Source organism: Athalia rosae, chromosome 3 (assembly GCF_917208135.1).
Source record: "Athalia rosae chromosome 3, iyAthRosa1.1, whole genome shotgun sequence".
NCBI lineage: Eukaryota > Metazoa > Arthropoda > Insecta > Hymenoptera > Athaliidae > Athalia > Athalia rosae.
In genome coordinates, this window is record NC_064028.1 from 22,146,638 (window position 1) to 22,168,250 (window position 21,613).

General features: G+C 42.7%; 1 protein-coding gene across 1 annotated transcript in view; it reads left to right on the forward strand.

Moving 5' to 3' along the window:
• Positions 1–21,613, forward strand: part of LOC105693178 (discoidin domain-containing receptor 2) — a 114,016-nt gene that overhangs the window by 36,404 nt on the left and 55,999 nt on the right. The window contains exon 2 of the mRNA XM_025747200.2: positions 19,843–20,115. Coding sequence (XP_025602985.2) covers positions 20,001–20,115 — 115 coding nt within the window. The 5' untranslated portion in view covers positions 19,843–20,000. The remainder of the gene's footprint in view (positions 1–19,842; positions 20,116–21,613) is intronic.

Consider the following 21,613-nt stretch of genomic DNA (forward strand, 5'->3'; position numbering starts at 1 on the left):
TTACGGCGGTTCGCGTACAGTGTAGGGGAGGGTCGCGTGGTCCCTGCAGTCGTCACGCATCTCTTTTCTCTTCCGTGTAGTTATAATATTGTTTATTGTGCAGGTATACGGCTTACATATGTACGCACGTATCCACCGACACATATACTTATTGTTAATCCACCCTGCACTACAAGCTAATGCTGTTAGCCGGCCCTCCGCACCTCGTCCGTTCTACCCGATAATTCCTCTCGTCCCCTATTTTTTCTATTGATTTTTTTTTTTTTTTTTTTTTTGTATCATTTATTTGTCTACGTTTTTCATTTTATCACACATGTGAAACATGCGAATTTCGAGGATGCGGAACACGAGATCAGCTGAACGTGTCGAAATAACAGGAAAAAAAAAAAAAAATTCGTTCACATCGCAACGAGTCGCAATCTAGCCGATGAAGTATTTCGCATGTTCGACGATTACCCGGTTGGACCATATTCGAATAAATAAAAAAAAAAATTCTTCCATTTTTTTTTCATTCACCGAGGTGCTCGAATATCTAGCGATGGAAAAAAATCTGCGATCCATCCGCGCTCGTTCGTTAAACGATTTATTTCTAAAAATTTTTTCTCTCGAAATGTCGGCAATCCGTAGAAATTGTTGTTGCACGGGGATATCCGGAGGCGATATAATACGCCACGATGAAGGTGGTGCTGCGAGTCTTTCGTAGAGAGCGTGTACCAACCGATGCGTGATAAACACATCACCTAATTACATACGCTGGATCACCCTCCCGACGCCCGACACGCGACGCTGAGGTCACGTGAGGGTCACGCAAGGGCGTCGGGCAATATCTACACAATAGTATAACGTATAACAAGAGCTATCTGCTGCGCTCGCAATTATCTCGTCATGACGACTAATTCTGAGCGAATTCAACGTACAACGGGGAGCCGAGTGTAAATCGCATGTGTGTACGGACCTACGTACGTACGTATCTGTAACACCGTGTCCTGAAAATCGTCGAATTTCATTCTCCAATTCGTGTTTTATAGAAATTGTTTTCTCTAGTCATCAGATTAAGAGAGAGAGCGAGAGATAGAGAGATACGTTACATATTCAAGGACGCGAAAAACAACTCGATCCCTGGGGATTTATTTTAATATTTTTTTCCCCCTTTTCGTTTTTTTTTTCTGCCGTACGATTGTCCGCGGTATATTCGTCGATTGGGATGCGCGAGTTTCAATGGATTCGGATTTTTTTTTTTTCGAAACTAGGTCACATCCCTCGGGAGTTCTTTGAGATCTGATTTTGACACATATATACAGGTTATCATTCTTTTCATGCATACCTCTCTTTTGTTACTGTTATTCTTTTTCTTCTTTACTTATTTTTCGGCGGACTGTTCGGTACAGGGAAGAGAAAATCCCTGTTCGGAGAAACGTTGTGTCACGAGGGGGATCGGAGAGCGTGTCTCTCGTATCGCGCGAGAATGATAATGAGGCTACTTTTTTTTCTTTTTTCATTTTCTCTTTTCTCTTCTCTTTTTTATTTGTATGTAAAATCGGAAACGAGTTGCGCTGCAATCGTATAGGAGAGGTTTAACGACGTTGCAAAAAACTACAACGTGCTTAAAGTCTTATCTGGCCACTCCCCGTCTCGCCTTGAAAGAGGCCTAAGAAGCGTAAAGAACTGCAAAAGACGCGGCTATGGTAGCGCGGAGACTACAACGCGACGATGAGGAGACGCGACGTCGCGTTGATCAAAGCCCTCTTTAACTACGGCAGCTTTAGCCAAACACTTTAAAAAACGGCGTTCGTCTTAAAGACTCGGAATTCACGCTCTCTTGGGTCAAATCATAGAAAAAAAAAGAAAGCACGAATAAAAAAGAACGAAAGATTGCGATTCGTTCGTCCCCGGGAAGCCGGAGGGTAGCGACGAAATCCGACGGAAGAAGCGAAAGGAAATTCTTTACCAAATTCATCCCAAAAATTTGTGGACATGCACAGTAGAATTTTCCGTCTTCGCGCGATTAACGGTCCGTGCGATCGTTTCTTAGATGTGAAAATTTTTCGGCTTGCGAGCGCTTTTTTTATGTATCGTTGGGGGTTGGGAAATGTGGTTAATGACGCATAAAATAGTTCGTCATAAAAGGTACTAGATATCTCGCGTGTGTATTATATAAAGTGGGGAGACACGTTGACAGTGGAATTTCGGGCTATAAATCGAAAATGTTCGATGGTGTGTGCGCATTGATATCGGTATATGTCACGCGCGATATGTTAGGCAAAGAGGGGTTAACAGCTATCGAATTCACGACGAAGAAATACGGAAACCTCGGGAATCAGGGGGACTCTTTGACGCGTGAAAATTGAAACTGGGGCCGCACGAGGTGTACGAATCACAAAAAATGTCGACCCGGTGAAAATAGTCGAATTACAAGAAAATTAATTGATCGATATTCTTACGAATGGCGAAGAACAAATATTTTCCTTTTATTCCGAAGAGAAAAATAAAAATAAAAATAAACCGATGGGATAAAAATGATTGAATAAAATAGCGTGAAGAAAGTACGCGAAAGTTTGCGTTTTACACGATGAAATTAGTTTCGGAGTTTGCGGAGGCCTAGTTGCATGCAAGGGAAGGAAATAACTTGAGGAAATTTTCCTGTACATATAATCCAAATCCTATAAAACCGAGAAGTGGGTAACGCGAACGAGTGTAAAGATGATTGAAAAATAAGAAAGAAAGAGGAATCGAAGTAAACAGACTAGTTGATTAAATTTATCTTCGTTAGGTTCAAAAATCGTCACTTGCGATGATTTTTCTTACGTTCGAGGGTACATGCGAAAATGTGAGGAAAAATTGAACAGGGGTGTCGGTGTAGAAGGTGGTGTCGGATTTACATAGGACCGCGTCATGCAACAACCATGATTCGCGTACGTGGGTGGTGTTCGTTCGGCCATTAAAATGCAGGGTGGATATTCACTCGCCTCGTAAGTTGGCGAAGGTAAGCTGCGCCAAGTGTTGCCAAGTCATACGATCTGCGGGCTATACGTATGTGTATACCTGTATTCGGGCGTACGTACCTATACACGGAACGAAACTAGCTGCGCGACGACGCCCGGTGTCGATCCGACGTTTCATAGGTCAAGAATTTCCAGGATCCGGCTACCCACCACTCGATAACATCCGGTATAATATCGATGTCGCACACGCCGAAGATGCGATGATACATCCACCGCCGTATCCGAGGGGAACGGGGAGTTTTCATTTTGAAAAATCCAACCCAATGAAAAATTCGAGTCGAACGGAGTCATTTTTTGATTCGTTGGAATAAGATTTTTGTCCGCTGGGAAATGTGGGGTAGATTCTAAAAAAAAAAAAAAAAAAAAGGGTGCGAGGAAACGTCGACGGGGGGTAAGCGCCGCAAAGATGGATATAAATCGAAGGTCGAATCGGCCAAGACGTCGTTTCACATTTCCGGTAACGTACTCGCCGAAGGAAGGTAGAGGGTGGAGGGCATCACGTGTCTCTGGAACGAGCCAATTATGGCGTCGACGAGCGTACGTGTTTGGCAAAACGTTGAATCTATCCCGCGCGCGCGGGAGGGTTCCGGGATGAGGAGGGTAACCGTGTGCAGAGGCTGCAGAACGGCGGGGCACGGCAAGGGCCGAATGAGAGGGAGGCGGAGGCGAAGGAGGGAGGATAAAATCCTCAGGTATTTTCCAAATCGAATTTAATTCCTTCGCCATCCCTTTCGCAGCGTCTTTGATTCCACCGCAAGAGCTTAAACGAGATTAGAGTACTCTCCTTATTCCCAACGGGGCACTGTCCTGGCGGCGCGTACCCCGAACGCGTCGTTCGTTCGGTAGGTCGGATTGTTCATCCCGGTCTTGAAACTGTATGAGAAACCTTCTCGTCCCTTCGGGAATATGAGCGAACGAGAGAGAGAGAGAGAGAGAGAGAGAGGAGGAGATGGTAAAAAGAATACGGTGAGAAACTAAATTTTAGTCCACCCAACCAAACGTCTGCAACAGAGTCCGTTTTCCCACCTCCGGGTCACACTCGTATAACGTCGTCTAGGGATCCCGACGATCCATCGGCCCTATCTATACGCGTTTTCCCTACTGCCCCTGTATTTTTTATTTCGGTTTTTCAACGTCCCCCCACACCCCCTTCGCCCTTCTCCCTTCTCCTGCGCGTGCACCTGTACCTTCGAATTCTATTCATTTCGCTCCCTGCGTCTACCTTCGGTCGCTTTACTTGATTTCTCTATTTTCGCATCCGTCCTTCGATTCCAGGACCTCGGCTCTCGGGATTTCTGCGAATTTTCCCAGGACCTGGACTCGGACTTATCGATATATTTGGCCGTTTACGGACCCTCCGTAAGTCCGGTTATCTCGAACAAGGTGAACGCACGTACCGCGACCGGAGTCCCAAAAAGCCCCGCGGCCATCTCTACGTGGCCCTCGAAAATTTCGTGGTAAACGTAGGAATTACGGGACTGTACTATGGACATTATTCACACACCTTTCTTGAACAGTTACGTGCACGTGACACGTGTAGGTAGTAGACGTATAGCTTGTACACCCTACACTTATCGAAGTAGCGAAGCAGGAGTTGGTCGGTCGGTCGGATTTGTTGGGCAGATCTTAAGAAGGAAGTAACAGCGTATCTCGCTCTACACGCTTCAGTTTCCAACGAACGTGATTCTCGGAGTGCCCCATACTTGGTTATATACGGTGTATCCTCCGCCTCTCCTTCCTCCCTTTCCTTCCTTCCTTCCTTCTTCCTTCCCACTGCAACCTGCTTTCCAACCCACCACCGCGTCACGTACTTCTATAGGTTATTATTCGACTTGAGTCTTGAGTTATCGTTGTTCGCAGGGTACACTTGTACGTGTACAGGTATACACCGCGTATGCAGGTATTGGACGATACAGGGTGTTCGCCCCATAATTTTGCGTATTAGGCGAAAACTTACCCCTCTTCGTTCCTCGGCCTCCGAAGATCCGAGAATTCCCGTACGATTTCCACCCCATTTCCATCGTTGTATAATTGGGTGATTTGGAAGCTCCTTTTCTTTTTGTTCCTCTTTTTACCGAGATTTAGAATTCACCGACCGTTGCTCGGTTACTTCGGAAATTTCATCGTTTCCGCGAGTTTTTTTTTTTTTTTCTTTTCGGAACACCCGTTACGGGCGACTAGTGAATTATTTTTCCCAAGTCCTTGAGAATCCTTGCGTAGCGTTCAGAGATTAATTTTGTTCTGTTTTTTTTTTTTTTTTTTCACGGTGAGCGACGTGATATTCGACAATATAGATTTCAAAATATCGTTACACAAGATAACTATTGTCTCGTGATATCATATCAGCCGGAGTTGCAGTCCTCGCTGAAAATAACCAGTCTTATTTTTCAGTTCATCCGATTCAGCGAAAGAAGGCGACTATCCACGTTACGCGTTATTCGATAAAGTTACCTTCGTCCGTGCACGTGACTTTTACGATCGGTGTTAATTAAAGCTCTCCGGCATCGAGGCGTAAATTGACCCGTGAGAGAATCGCGAAGAAATCTAGCGGTAACCAGATCCTCGCCATAATTTCTATATTTAAATAACTCCTCGCATCGACGTGATGTAATCCATCGTGCGTGACTCCGGTTCATCATCAAGATATCGTTAATTAATCCCACGAGCGACGGAATAACGTACGATTCTTACAAAACAACAAATATCACACAATATTTCACGAAAGATCGCATCAGAGTCTAGCTGATTCGTTTCTATAATCGAATGAATCGTGTCATTGGACGCTGATTCCTCTCACGTTTTAATATATTTCCAGTTAAACGCGGTACGCAAACATTTTGACGAGTTTTAATTAAATGAAATTCTGTGTCTCTGGAGTAGATAATTAATGGATCCCTTTTCCCCCCTTCCCCGTTGCCGCAACGAGCTGCTGAATTTCCGTTCAAATAAATATAAGCCATAGATGTAATTAAACAACGAATCCCGTTATAGCCGGAACACAACTGAAGTTTACACGAAGAACAAAAAAAATTGCAATTACAAAAACTCCGTATATGTGCCCGGTAAATGGACGAATCGTACGTAACGTATGGTATAAGATACAACATCGTGGCATCGTTGTTCCATATAGGTATACGAAATCGTCGTGTTGATTTCAATGTGCGACTTGCACGGCAGTAGCATGTACGGGGGGGCAGGCGACGGTTATACGTGGGTGTTCGTATACCTGTACTACCTACCTATGTGGTACGCCTGCATATGTATATTTATGTACATACAAGTCAGCCTGTGCGATCAATATATTGCATGTACGTAACGCCACATCGCTGTAAATGGGACACCCAAAAATTTCCGTAATTTCATCACATCGAACGTTCGATGCTGCAGTTCGCGCTCTCGGATCCGTTTGAATATTTTATAATTGAAAGGATACACCCGTTATACGACAGGGTAAGCCAAGACGCGATGAACAGCTCAGAGATCGACGTTGATGGAAGAGTGAGAGAAAAAAAAAGAGAGTTGAAACTTTTTCGCTAAAAACGGCCGGTTTTTCGAAACAGATTTGAGCGAGGTGGAATCGGGTAGCAAGTTCGATATCATGGTGAATATTTATCTAATTTTATTGTCGTCGTATCGGAAATTCTTGCAGAAATTTCAGCGCGTTTGGTGTACGTGGTATATATGTGGTGTACACAGGAACGCGTGTGTGTATTATTCGCGCGTGTATACCTGCGTTATTATTTAAATTCCGATTGAATTTGTATGTGGGGAAAACACGGGGAATCAATCTATTCGATCTGTAGGCAAATGCAGGAGCAGCAGCAGGTCGGAACTCATCGCTCTAGAGATACCCATCTATGTATACCTATAGTTATGCATGACCTATCCGTCTATCTATTTACCGATCTATCGCTATTCAATGAATATTGGAGAGGTGTATAGGTATGTATTTAAATACATTCAATTGTGACAGGGGGTTGTTTTCGCCACCTTCCAAAGTCAATGGCTTTCGTCCTTTTGAATCGCAAAATTTATGTCCAGTTTCAATAAACGCGTGGTATCAATTTCTGAATGAATCGAAAAACGAGAGCTTTTCCTGCTTGATAATTTATTTTTTACCTCGGCCTAACGCATCTGATTTATGTTTCCGAAGCGCGATTTTGTTATTCGTCTGAAAGCGAAATACACGTTATAACGGACCCCAGACGGATCGATAGGAACTACTCAGATTGCAAAAATTTACTGACCACAAAACGCGACGGGAAGACTGACAGCAATTGATTATGTACTAATTACGGCCATATTATTTATAAGCATCCTCATTACCCGTCCAGCGGTAAAATGCTTGAATTATAAACAACGGATCGACGGTTGTTTAGCGAAACGATGAAGTGAATAAAAATAATAAGAAGAATATAATTAATTAATATTAAACAAAAGTAAAGTTTTCGACATTGATGGGTGTACCTATTTTTCGACGTTTTGTTTTGTTTTTTTTTTTTTTTTTTTTTTCTCTTCACCGATCCGATGTTGTTAACGGGAATAACAAAGCTCCAAACCCTTTTTGCGTGCGTTGAACAAAAGCGCGTTATAGTCGAACGGCCGTTCGATATTCGCTACGAGGATATAGTACAGCCGCGGAACAGTGGAAAGAAAAGTCGGAAGTGGGTTGAGATTGGAACGATCAAATTTCAAAGTCGTTTAACGATGTAATACGGAATCTCGTAAAGCTGTATAAATTCAAACGCATATTTAAACGAGCATCACATTTCCTATTCAACCTATAACAGTCGAAGCCGTTTTTCTTCAGGATTTTCCTCTTAAAATTATCACCGATCCTTCTCTTCTTTTTTTGGTTCTTTCGTTCCCCCCTCGGAACACCAAATTTCATTGTTCGCAGGAAGTTACGTGAAATTATTCGCGGTCAAGTCCCGACGGACGGCGAAAATAAGCAAACCGGAAGTGAGCAAATTCGGTGATGATGAATTCAAAAATTTAAGGCTTAAAAGTTGAAAGCTTTTTTTATATAATATCAATGTACGAGAAAAAACAATTCGGACTACACAATCCAATTGCATTAGCCGATCGGAAAATAAAGGAAAAATAAGAAGAATTAAAAAAGCACATCGGGCTGTAATTTAACTGTTCTCGTATAGCAGTGTTCCATCGAATCGGATTGCTTTCGGCACGTTTATTACGCTTATTTCTCTCCAGATATTTTCTCTTTCTTGTTTTTTTGATAATTTTATTTCATTCTTCCATTTCAGAGACGTCACCCGCACACACGTCGTGTCGTGTGAAATTATCTGTACATTTATTCATTGGCATGAAATTCAGCTGTTGAAATCTGAATTTCAGAGATAACTGACCGACGAGCACCGCTCGTCTAAATTAATTTATACACTTTTTTTTTTTTCATTTTTTAGGAGTCATGAAACGCGACGCTAACAGAAAGAGGAATGCACGATAATTTTTCCCCATCCTCTTTCTCTCTCCGTATAAAGCAGATGATGTGATATTATTTCCAAAATATGTGAAGCTTGAGGATTAATTATTTTTCTGCTTTTATTTTTTGTCAACGTATAATAAAATAGCGCCGGGCGACGGAATCCAGTTCACGATTAAATTATAATATCGATCGAATCCCATCGGATTATTATAATCGGGATAATATTATTGGGCAAACAGACGATAATGATGAATGAACGTAGCTACTTTTTACAGGGACAGAGTATTAAATTTCGAACCCTAATACCCGACGGTGAATTATAATTATATGTATATAATTTGTGGTAAATATAATTTATCGAAGGGTGTGAAATATGCAAATCGCGTCCATCTCTGTCTTGGTGGGGGATAAATTTTAGAGTTGAGAAACGTCAAAAATGCGGTGGCACGGATTCCGCGGCTCGTTCGAAGGTTATTTTTATCTCCGTCAGCCTGAAAAAATCGTACGTAAGTCAAAATATCGAGGTAGATTGGGTTTGAGTGTATCATCGGAGGACCCTTTCAACGTTTTTCGGTGGGATACATGCCGCGGCTGATCTCTACGTGATCGTTTCTTCTGACAAACGCCAGGACTCCCCGTCAATCGTCGGATTTAGCCGCGTATAAAATAAAAGGATGTAAAAAAGAGACATCGGAGGTAGGAGGGAGTGGGAGGAGAGAAATAAATAAATAAATAAAAAGGTTCAAAAGGAAAGGACATGAAAGAAAAAAAAAACAAAAAAAAAACAAACAAAAACTCGATAAATAAATATAGTGAAAAGTAAAATATGCGGAACCCTTATTCAACGGGGCATCGATTGTATCCTTTTTTTTTTTTTTGAAGGCGGTTTTCCCTTTAGCTAGCTCTTCGGAATTCGCTCGCGAATGTTTCTCTACTCCAGCGTTATAGCCGTCGTCGTCATCGTCGTTGTTGGTAGCTGCGGGTTGGGCGAAAAAGAGACGGAATAATAAACGAAACGAGGTAGCGAGTGAGAGAAAGGAAAAAGAGGAAGGGTCCTTGGGATCGTCTACCCCACTACAAAACCAGGTAATATCCTGAATCCTCCTCCGCAGCAAACCTGCCAACCACGACGTTGCCACGCGTGAAAGCATAAAGGCATTCCAACCGACAAAGCACGCAATTATTTCATTTCCGCAAGGGAAAATGTTTACGATATTAAAACTGTCCCCCCCCCCCCCCCCTCCGCCCCACCCTTCAACAAATCTCACATGCACCGCGATTTCATACGTTCGCAGAGGTGATGTTACGCTTAATAAAAAATTTGGGAAAAATTAAACGATCATTTTTCAAAAATCATAGAAATACTCGTATAAATCCGAAATGTCTCTACGGCGACGTTCTACGGGATTTCGTGTCGCGAAGCTCTTGAATATTTAGTTTTCTTAGTTTTTATTTCAACATACATATACATACCTATGTACGAAGATAGGGTGAATCTACCCCGAGAAAGAGGAAACGGAAGGGTATAAAGGTGTTGCCGTATTTATTCGAGGCGATAAGCGAACGGCAAGTCCGTGACTTTAGCTGTTGCAGATATAGCGAGATTTGGGCAGGAGTTTTCGTGCCGAGTTGGACAAGATCGTCGTTTAATCGGTGGAACAAAAGAGAAACGGGGAAAAGGGAATGGAAAATAAGTAGAAAAAAAAGACAACAATAATAATAACAACAACGACGACGAAAAGGAGAACTAACGTTTCTCCAAAGATTACGCAGTTTAAGTATATTCCGCAAGTTTTAATCGATTCGAAACCCTCTGAGGCTTGCGTTAATTCGATTGCGATTTCGGGGCGGTATAGTGTATAAAGTAGATACTACCCTGTTCGAGATATAACTATGTATACATATATAATGGCAGAGGAGAGAGAGAGAGAGCGAGGAAAAGCCCCGCGAGTAAATCTTATCGCGAGAAAAGGTATTGGATAGGCGCACCACGCGGCGGCGTTAGAAAGAAGAAGAAGAAGAAGAAGAAGAACAAGAGGAAGAGGAGGAGAAGGAGTAGAAATAAGAAGAAATGGTAAAAGCGATGAAGGGATGAAACGAAGCGAAGAAAAGAGGAGATGCGGGCAGAGGAGTGGAGTGGAGGGGAGAGGAGGCGAAAAAGTAAGAAAGCACTCGGCTGGTGCTTCCAACCGTTCTGCCGATTTAATAACGTAAATTGTGCTCGAGCATTAGCAGTTCCGTCACGAATTTTTCTAAAGCACACTATTGAGTGTTCGCGTTCCTGGTGGGAATACAGAGACCCGATGCCAACCCGCCCAACCCACAGTTCTGCTCTCGATCCGGGTCCACTAGATTCTCTTCTCCTCTTCTTTTTTCCACTCGACTCCGTACTTTCGTCCGTGTTGCGCCTCTGGACCGCCGACGACAACGTTTATATACATATTACAACGGGGCGCACTTTATTTCGCGAGAGTCGAAAAATTTTAATCTCCCACCCCCTCGGTCTATTTCTCCTCGGAGGAGGGAGCCGAAGAAATTTTCCGAATAACTTGAGTCCGATAGGAGTACAGTCTGGCCCGCTCTTCGGAGTGTCTCGAAATTCAACGTCTGTTTAAAACAATGGGCAAAAAAAAAAGTCGGTTTTTTTTTCCATAAGCGGGAAATAGAATCCTCGCTTTTCACTATCTTTATACTTCGAGTCCGTGCAGCGTGTTGGAAAAATTGCAAACTTTCTGCTATATTTTTCTCGGTACGGAGTAGCGTGAAAATAGAAAATTTCGAAAATCAAGGACTTCCATAATTTGCCACGTTCATTAAAGCCACGGCGGAAACAGTTCCGGTGGAAGTGATGCACATTTGATTTACACATGCCTCGAAACAATAGCGGTACATCCTACACGGCCATATGTATTTAGAGTACATACGTACGTACGTGGGAGTGGAAAATTCGACGCATGCTGAAAACGGGATTGATTAATTAGCGGAATTCCAGAGTGCCGTATCCTCAGTACGTAGTAGAGTAGAGATAACGTGTTATGTGATAGTATGTATATATATACCGATAGACCGGATCAGAATTGTATTCGAACCATCATCGTTCCAAAAATCTGCAATTTCGTTATCTCCTCATCCCCAATTATTCGAAATTTTGAACTGTCAAAAATGAAGAAGGAAAAACAAGCCGCCCAGAAATTTCTACCGAAATATTTCGCTCGCTCGTTCCGCGGTGACCTTTGTCGGGGGGTGTTCCGTGAAACCGTCGGTTTCCGGCTGCATGAAATATACGTACGTTCCCCCAAAGCTGCGTGGCGGGATGTTTTATTGCCCGGAGGTGATGAGAGGGATTCCAGAAACGAGGGTAGCTCGCGGAGGTCAACGCGCGTGAATTGGGGTGACGTTCGGTCTTCAATTTTGAAGAAAATCTGTGCCGCCTCCCGCGTTTGCATGAGTCGGCTGGCGCCCCACAGATGAGTTTTCCGAGTTATAACAACGTCGGTGTGTATGAAGAGGAGGAAAAAAAAAAATCATAAGAATAACGATGATAAAATAAAAAAAATAACACGAAATAAGAGAAGTGGGGAGGTTTTTTTTATATTCCGCGGAAGTAAGAACATTCTTTCTGGAATCGTATTATCTTAAAGTGGTGAACATCAACTTTCGCCAGCGGTATTTGCATGTGAGTAATGAACTACGACGACGACGACGACGTGGTTCGAGAAAAGAAGGGAAAAAAAAATAGAAGAGAAAAAAAACCGAAAAAGGCGTGTTAGAATATTATGAGGAGCTGGAGAGAAAGAATGTAAGAGAAAAAAAAAGAAAAAAAACGGTAAAATTCAGGAACTAGGTGAGCGTGTATATATATTCATGTATATATTATACTCACGGAAGAGACTCATTCTCACTGTCCGCAACCTTCTTCGCGCAAAAGGCGTTCGAGAAAACCGCAGAGCAGAAGAAAGAATTCCATCAGGTCCCGCTTTCCGCTGTTCCGCACTCTTCAAACTACATTCGATTTTTCCATCTGGTTCGCTCCGTTCCTTCCCTCCTTTCCTTCGCTCTTTACTTTTTGTCTCTACTCCCGTCCTCTTTCGATCTTATTTTCTTATTTCTATTTATTCAATCTCCTTTCCTACAACTCGTTCGGATTCAGTTTTTCGCGTCACATAACTCTAGACTCGTCGCGCGGGCTGTATGCACGTACTCGAAATATATTTATGCACCTACCTACCTACCTCAATGATTTGCAAGAATATTCCCGTCACCTGCACGAGTGACAATTTTCAATTGATAAATAATTACCGCCAGCTATAATCTGACTCGAGTAATTAATTAATCAAGGCTCACTGAATACGTCGCGGCTGCAGCGCGAGAACTCGAATATATGCACACGTACGGTGAATCGCAGTAATTAAAATTATATTTGCCACCTTATATAGCGGAAAAAAAAACTTGCAGTGAAAATATTGATTATTCTCAAAATTCTCAAATAATTCTCCATCATATGTTTCAACAAAATTACGTTATCCTAATTCGAAAATCCTCGTTTACGCGAACGAGCGGGGTTAAAATCGTAACCTATGGCGGAAGTAGAAAGGGGGGAGGAACGTTTAGCTGCGTTCATTTTATAGTATATACCTGTATAATATGTATGTATATGCTTCGGTGTCGGGGATGGCTTTATTTTATTTTATTTCTTCATTTATTTATTTTTTTCGTCGAGTGCGAGAACCGGAGTAACGTGACAAATTGGCAGTTTTCACTAGCGCGTTTTACCGCGACGCGAAGTCCTGCAAATAGCTGCACATCGTACGTGTACATATAGATATGCATAGAGCGAAATACAGCATGAAATTTCACGTGTACCCGGACTCGTTTTATACGTACATCTCAACCTGCACAAAAACCGGCGGGTTCGTACCAACGTCCATTAATCAGTGATTTTTTTTTAATTCATTTTCTACTTTTTATCAGCGTTTGTCTTTAAATTTTGTTTTTCCATTTGTTCCGCGGTAGTTATTCTTTAATTTATCATTCGTTGGGATATTTTTATTTTTATTGTGATTCTGAATTTTTTTCTTAATTTTTTAAATCCACGCGCGCTCACGTAGACCCGTTACGTTGAAGTATGAATTGTACATTTCGCACTGTTTCGAATTTCGGAATTTCCTTTAACCGATGCAAGCGCGTAACGTACGGCTTCGAGAGTTGTAGGTACAACGCGAATGTATGGGTATCTATCCGCCCTGATAAATGTCCAGGTTCACCCACTGCAACTTGAATTAAACGCATACGTGTAGCTGATGAATTATCACGTCGGTTTCCCGACTGCCGACCGTCCGCCGTCTGCCTCTCTCGCTCTCCAATATTTTTTTTTTTTTTTTCATTTCGGTAAGCGTTTGGTTGCCACGAAAATATCTCAAGGTACTCCCGTGGAATTTTGATTCATGAGAAAATTCAAAAATCTTACCTACGGCCGAATATCATTTCGAAGAGTTGGGCGATTTTCCGATCGAATATTACTCGTTTCAATTAATTAGAGGTGCACGGTAGAATTTCTACGTAACTTGTTAAAAAACGATCCAAATCGTGATAGTTTTGATTTTTCGTTTGCTTCGGTATTCTTCCGTTTATTTTCACACGCTCGCCCATTACTTTTTTTCATATCATTCTACTTTTTTGTTGTATTTCTTTGTTTTTTTTTTGCGCGGGCATGAGAGCGGAGATGAAGTTGGTCGGTTGCGCTTCGAAGGAGGTATGAGAGGGTCCAGAATCGCGGAAAAACTTGACGTCGCTCTATGATATTATGTTGTACATGTGCGGCGAAAAGACAAGCTGAAAATAAGAAAAGCCGGGAGAAGAAAATCGTGTATACCTCTTGCGGCAACTTCTCGCATTGTGCGCCGTACGTACGGCAGGAAGAAAAGCGGAAATTAAGAAAGCGGTCTTGCTTTGACGATATATCTAACTGCTTAGAAAAACTGCGGTATATCTGCGAACCTCCTCGAGCCAATCCGACCAACGGTATTTCGTTTCTCCCATTTTTCATTCGGCCCCAAACTTCTCAGGCATACTTTGTGACGCGCCGAGTTCTTTTATTTCCTTTTTTTATAATTTCACTTTTTATAAAATTCTTCAACGAGCTCCGCAAGCGATTCTATTTCCCTCTGCGATCGTTCCAAGTTTAATTTCATGACGAAGTCTTCCGATCAACGATAACAGATTGTAAATCAACTCTCGATCTTTTCAAAAAGTTCTCATTCCCATCGGATCTCATTTCGAACGTTTTTCTCACCTGTGTGGGCTGCGCCCTCCGGTCCTCAGCAATTGATGCATGTAATGCGAAAATTCATTTTACCGGATGAAAAAAAATCGGCGACGAACGTCTCACGAAGTTTCCGATTGTCTCGGTGGTCCTCCTCCTTCGTGTCTTCTTTCGATCGTCTGGGTCGAATTTTTCCGTTCGGACGGCAGCGAGAGGCGTGGGATCGGGACGTTGTACGCGTAACACGATGTTGCTGCATGCGCACGCGACGGTTCGATTATCATTTAGTGCAGAGCCGTTGAAGAGAAATCGAGTAGTCCCGTTGAATTCTGCTAATTGCAAAGCTGATTGGCGGAAATCCAACGTGTTTGGGCCGGTGCTTGGATTCAACGTTGAATGCAGGTCATTAACACGTTTCGGATTATCCACTATTCTATAATTCAATGGACTCATGCTGCATCGCCAAACTGCATCGATGTAACTGCAGTGGGTACAAACATGCCTTCGCACGGTTCAGATAGCAGCGGGAGAGAACGTGGAAGAAGTGAAAGAAAAAAAAAAAAAAAAAACAGCTCGAACGAAATAAAATAAAATCCTGCAGAGCGAAGAATCATTCAACTATTCGATCTATGCGCGGTTGTACTCACCACTGCCCGTTATACGTACGTACGTACGTACTGAACTATTGCACGGCAGATTGACGGCTTAGTCAAACGGCGAGAATTAACCGTTAATTGCATTCCGTTAATTCCGTTCAATTCGCCCGCACAAGAGAGACTAACAAATGTATTATTATCACCCGAGTGGATAACGACTGGGTTTACAGGATACTTTCCGGACCGCCAGAAATATTCGCGTAGCGCATTTCCGAATTTTGGTCACGCGTTCAATTTTACAAACGCGATCGACGTACCCCGTTGAAAATTGTTCTTGAAACAACTCGACGAAAGCTCCGTAGAAATATTAGAAAAAAAAAACTAAAAAGGATATTCACGGATGAAAAAAAATGGAGAAAATTTCTCATCGCGGTGTTTGAGTTTCTTACATTTTATCGCAATTCGCAACTCTGGGTATTTCGCTGAGTATATATGAGATAAACCTTTTGTAATTTAATTAAGATCGGAGCTCGGCAGTTAAACGGGTATATCTCTGTAAAGTAGGCATAAAAAGCAGCTCCGTTTCTATATTGCAGCGGCTATGTACATCACTCGAGCGAATTGTTTGGACTGAAGTTTTCTTCATTGAATGGAAAGATGTTAGGCAAACGAGTGGTGTATATACACGTGTAGAGTACATACCTTCCGCGGATGCTTGCCCACGAATATTATATTATGACTGGGGTACCCATCCCCTACTTTACTGCATTTTTAATAAAGACATATTGTTCCACAAACAGAAGAACAGAGATAAAAAAGAATCGCAAGAGAGAAAAAAAAACTAAAAAACGAATTAGAAATTCATTTCGTACAAACATATCGAGGTACCGCGTATGTATACTTATACGTACACCACGTGAGTTGAATAGTTAATTTTAAATATGCCGTCGGATAAAATAATTAGAACGAACAATTCTCTCTCGTTTTCCTTTTCCGTAAAATCGAAAAATCGAAAATCCAAGTTTCTGCTCTCTCACCGTATTTCCACTTGATTTTCCTTCGATTTTATTTATTCATTTTTCTTTTTCATCCCATCTACGGAAAAAACCTGCGATAATAAGACACAATTGTTGTCATTCTGGTTATTGTACCTCACAATCAGTGTACCGTTGCCATTGGGGATGTATACCTGTATAACGGTATACTTACAAATATATAGAAACGAACGAAGCGAAATATCTTACGGATGAACGCAACGTCGTGGAAACGAGTATTTCTTTTTTATTCCTTTTTTTTTCTTTCATTTCTTCATTTCATTCTCAGTTTCTATATTTGTTTTATTTTTTCGATATTCTTATTTTTACTCATTCTCAGAAGAGGATCCAAGAGTCGTCGCGCGATCCAGAGGACCCTGCAGACTACGTATGGAATGAAAATAAAAAATCATATTCACACGAATCGTCGCCATTGTCATTTTTTTCATATTTCACCGTAGATTATGAGGGGAAAAAATGCGAGAAACTCCCGCCCCTATTTTTTTATATTATTTTTTTTAACATCTTTTCGAAGTTCGCGACAGGCTTCACACGTCCGCGAAAATATGACGAGTGTAGATTTTGTCGGGTAAAAACGAACGAAAAATTTCATCGTCGTCAACGAAAATTGAAGGATCTTTTTTCAAGGATTGTGAAACTTGCAAAAAAATATAAAAGGAAGACGTTCGGTGCCGATACATACCTGTGCGTAAATTGAAGAGATCAAATGAATTTTTGAATCACTTTGGCGGTTTCCATCTTCAGTTCGTTGAATTTTCTTTTTTTTTTTTTTTTTCTTTTCTTTTTTGTAAAAAACACGAAACCTTCATCGTTTATTCAACGAACCGTGCTTTGAATTTTTTGTTAATTTTTCCACGTGAATTTAAATCAAAATTATCCGTAGATAGGCACAGACAGACAGACCACTCCCGACAATTTCCAACCCTCGATCCGTCCCCCAAGTTTCTTTCTCTTTCCAATTCCTCTGTCAAACCCTCTAATTCCTTCAGAATTAAACGCTACCGCCAGATTTATTTTCACCCAGCTGATGCTCGCGGTCGAATTCCCTTACTTGGATTATAGAATCATCCACCCATACATACGGAAAACTAACTCGATCGTATTTCAACGGTTGTAGAAATTGGCAATCAGATTGAAAACGGTTTATCCCTCTTTTCCTCTTGTAATCTTTTACATAATATGCCAGGCCGCACAAGTTTATGGCTCAAGCACACGGAATGATTTTTGTTTTTTTCTCTCTTCGTCATACTCCCCTCCACCTGCGCCTGAAATTCTACCCCGGTAATTTAATTAATGTAAAACACTAATCAAATTATTACTGGTTGTAATGTACAGTAACTTTCTTTTTTTTCCGTGCATTTTGCACGAGTCTCATTTCCCTCGTTCGTTCTCACGCACCCGAAATATTAATTACATGTAATTCCATCTTGCCTCGAGCGAAAAGTTACTCGTGATATTCGATCCTCCCCCTGTTTGGAAAATCTAACGTCAATTATCGTTCGGCGGCCGGTATTCATTTTCGTCGTATCGAATCGATCGATGAATTTGAATTCGCTTAGAGAAATGAAAACTTAACAGTAGCGTCGACGGTGTCGACCAAAGTGGTTTAGATAACAAACGCGAACCGGTCAATTCCCCAGTCGCGTGCTTTTTCTCTGTTCAACGCCGTAATGGATCGCCGGATTCTATATATCCGTATGGGTACTCTTCTCCCCTCCCCCCCGCGGATATATACCTCTACCGGTAATAAATATAGATATAGAAGAGCGCGGATACTAATCCACTCTAACATTGCAATTGGCCAACAGCTGCCCGCGGCTCCGTCCCTCGCCCATGTGATCTCCGTACCGCGCATATGCTGGAGCATACGTATTCGCACGGATTCGCGTGTACGGAGGTACAACTGCGCCCACTAATAACGAAATCATGCTATACGTGTATAGTCCGACGAATAAAAAGAAGGGAACGGCCAATTTCGGAATGAGAGTAAAACTGAACGCATGATCGAATCCTATGCGAAACTTGGTTGTTCGAATTTTTTTTCACTGCACACCAGCTCGAAAGAAAGTTCTTCAAAAAGTGGCTATTCTAGGATAGCAGCATCTGGCGATGACCGTCGATGTTCGATACAATTCGCATGATCGAACGATTTCAGCATGCTCGATGTGATTAGAATTTGAGAATCGTTGATTAATTTGGCGATTTTTTTGTAACGCTGAAAAATTATCTCGACGACCTAGGGCACGAGCTCAAAAAAAGGTACAAATGACAAGATTCGAAATATCGCTGAAATCTCATTATCCGAAGACTAAAGAGCGCGATTTAGAAACGATCATGTTGACAAAATGCACTCTTACCTTTTTTTTGCCCCGTAACCCCCTGATTATTCGTCCGAAAGACCCTCAAAAATCCGCGATCCGAACGCATCAAGGAGATTGATAATCCTTCGCCTTACCGATCACCGTCTCGGCTACGACCTTCTCCAAAGCTCCCTTTTTAAATCGCTTATTACTTATCGCCGACGGATAAAAAACTTTTCGAAATATATCAGAGACTGTGAGCGAATGTTGATCAAAAAAAAAAAAAAAAAACGCTCGCCAGAATTCACTCACGCTTTCACGCTTTGAGCCGTTCATCGCGTCAACGTTGTGAAAATTGGCCAGTTTTTTTTTTTTTCATCCTTTATCAACCACTCCGTACAGAGAGACAAATGCGGGATGTCCGCGAAATACGTACGCACATATGTATACAAGCGCGCACGTTACACGTGAAACTGTGAAGTGTACGAGGCGGGATCTAACGAGACTCGAACGGTTGGACAGACAGACGGACAGACGGACAGACAAACGGACAGAGAGACATACGTACGAGAAGATAGGCAAAGGTAGGGAATACGGGGGAAACACGTGCATACAAGCGAGATGAGGGCGCGGGATTTTGAGGATGAGGATCGAGGAGAGAGTGGAAGACTCGAGTGTGTTTTGTTGTAGGCTCGTTTGCTTTGCACGGACCATCGAATGCGCACAAAAGCTTACGGGGCTACAGCCAGCCGGTCCGTCTCTATGATACGAGGGCGTGAACGTGAGCGTAAACGAGGACGAGAATCAGGAGGATGAATGTCGAGGGGTTGAGGAGGGAGGTGGGGGGGGGGGGGGGGGGGGGGGGGGGGGAGGGCGAAAGCTATGGAGAGTGCGAGCACAAGAGATATAATAAAGGCCGGGTTTGCGTCCGTCGCGTTACTGACCGCCCTTCGCACCTAATCGATCGTTGTTATCCTTGTTATCGTTCCGATGGTCCCTCCGCGATAACGTCGCCCACCCCCCCGTCTCCTTTCAATTTTCGCCCTTGATTCCGCTACCGTTGTAACAACATCGCAACATCTGCCGATCTTATTTTTGCTCTCAGGGTTCCGTGTACGGAATCGCGAAACAGCGATGACCGTTATTGATGGTGAATTTTTGAATTTTTCTTCTTTCAGATAAGGGAGAAGAGGGCGACCCTTTTCCTCTGGCATGTTGAGAGGTGGTAGGAGAGAGGGAGGAGGCTACCGTAGGAGGTAGGGCACGGTGTCTCTTCTATGATATCGCGTGCCACCGAGCGTTGCTTCGCGATGAGGAAGTTGCACGAGGGAAGATAATGACTTTGGTTAACCGCAACATGACACCCGCACACCTACGAGATCTTCTGATTTTTATTCTGGCCCTGTTTCACCTGCACCACTTGCCGCAGTCCACCGACGCCTTGGATTTAGGTGAGACTTTATCCCCACCGCTTGAAATATGACGCCAAACTTGTTTTTTTATTTTCGACTCACCTTTCACGGCGATTATTATCGCCACTCGGGTTTTTTCATTTTTTGAAAAATAAATCCATTTCAATTTCGGGCGTCGACGCGCTGTACATGAACAATTAGGCGTCGCTAAGGTACAACTTTGGTAGTTATGCATAAATACCTGGTAGATGATGCTGGTAGCTGACTACGCGACGTTTCCTTTATTACGTAACGCTGCCGCGACACACAACAACGACGACGACGACGACGACGACGTGACGACAAAGTCACGAGGGGTAAAGGGCGCCCCGGCATTGTAAACCTACAAATGAAATGTCAGGAGCACGACGAATTAACAATTCTATCTAACGCCCGATTCCCCGGAAAACAGACAAGTGAGCGTTGTCTTCTAACATCACGGTTTTGTTGTTCGCGAACCATTCAACGTGCAATTTTTCTTATTTTCTACTTTTTGTTTTTCCTTATTCTCTATACCCCCCTCTGCATCTTCACAGTCAATTACGATATTCCTATTTAATTTTCGTTCCCAAATTATCTTTCATTTCGCACTAATTTCTGGCATTGCGTTGGGGGGGAGGGGGGGTGGTTGGTGGTGGTTCGCGATCAGACGATTACAGGTACGTCGGTTGGTACGCGAATATGGGGTTGTGATCTGTGCAGTGTAACTGTTTTGATTGCATCTAGGCAAGCGTAATCAAATTGTGGTGAACTGACGTAATTAACTTTGCCGACGTGTTTCGAACCCCCCAAGGTTTATGTTGGGAGCAACGGAAAAGGCAACTACCATACTACGAAGAGAGAGAGAGAGAAAGGGGAGATGCGTTGTACGTACGTACGTACATATAACGCGATCCCCCCGCCCCCCAGGAACATCGCGCGAAATCAATAAACAAACCGTATAGCCAATGAATAATGGGAGTACGAGGAATGACGAATTACGTCGCATATCGCTTAATACACACCTGCACACGTATACCTGTACACACGTCGCTCGGGGAAACACTGTAGAATAATTTCAATCCCACGTACTTCGGATATATACGTACACATATATGTATATATATAAGCGAAGTCAATGAATAGTTTAACGCCTCCGTAACGGTGCACACATCCCCTGAAATATTTGACACCGAATCGTCGACTGCCGAGAAAATCTTTTATGCATACCATATGCTGATCCTAAGTGACGTTTAGATGGCGGTCCGATGTCTCCGTCTACCCTACGCAGATGAATTTGTCAAAACCGATTCTCTGTTTTCGGAGGAGAAAATGGAAAAGAAAAAACAACTGAAAAAACTCGAATACTGAAGATTTCGCCCAAAACCGGTGGACGAAAGCTCTTCTCGTCGCGCGACGAAGTGGTAGCGGTAGTCGTAGTGGTAGTAGTAGTAGAGGGATCGCGTATAGGTGCCGGAAGTTGGCCTCTCTAATACTCTCGACTGTCTCTAAACCGTAA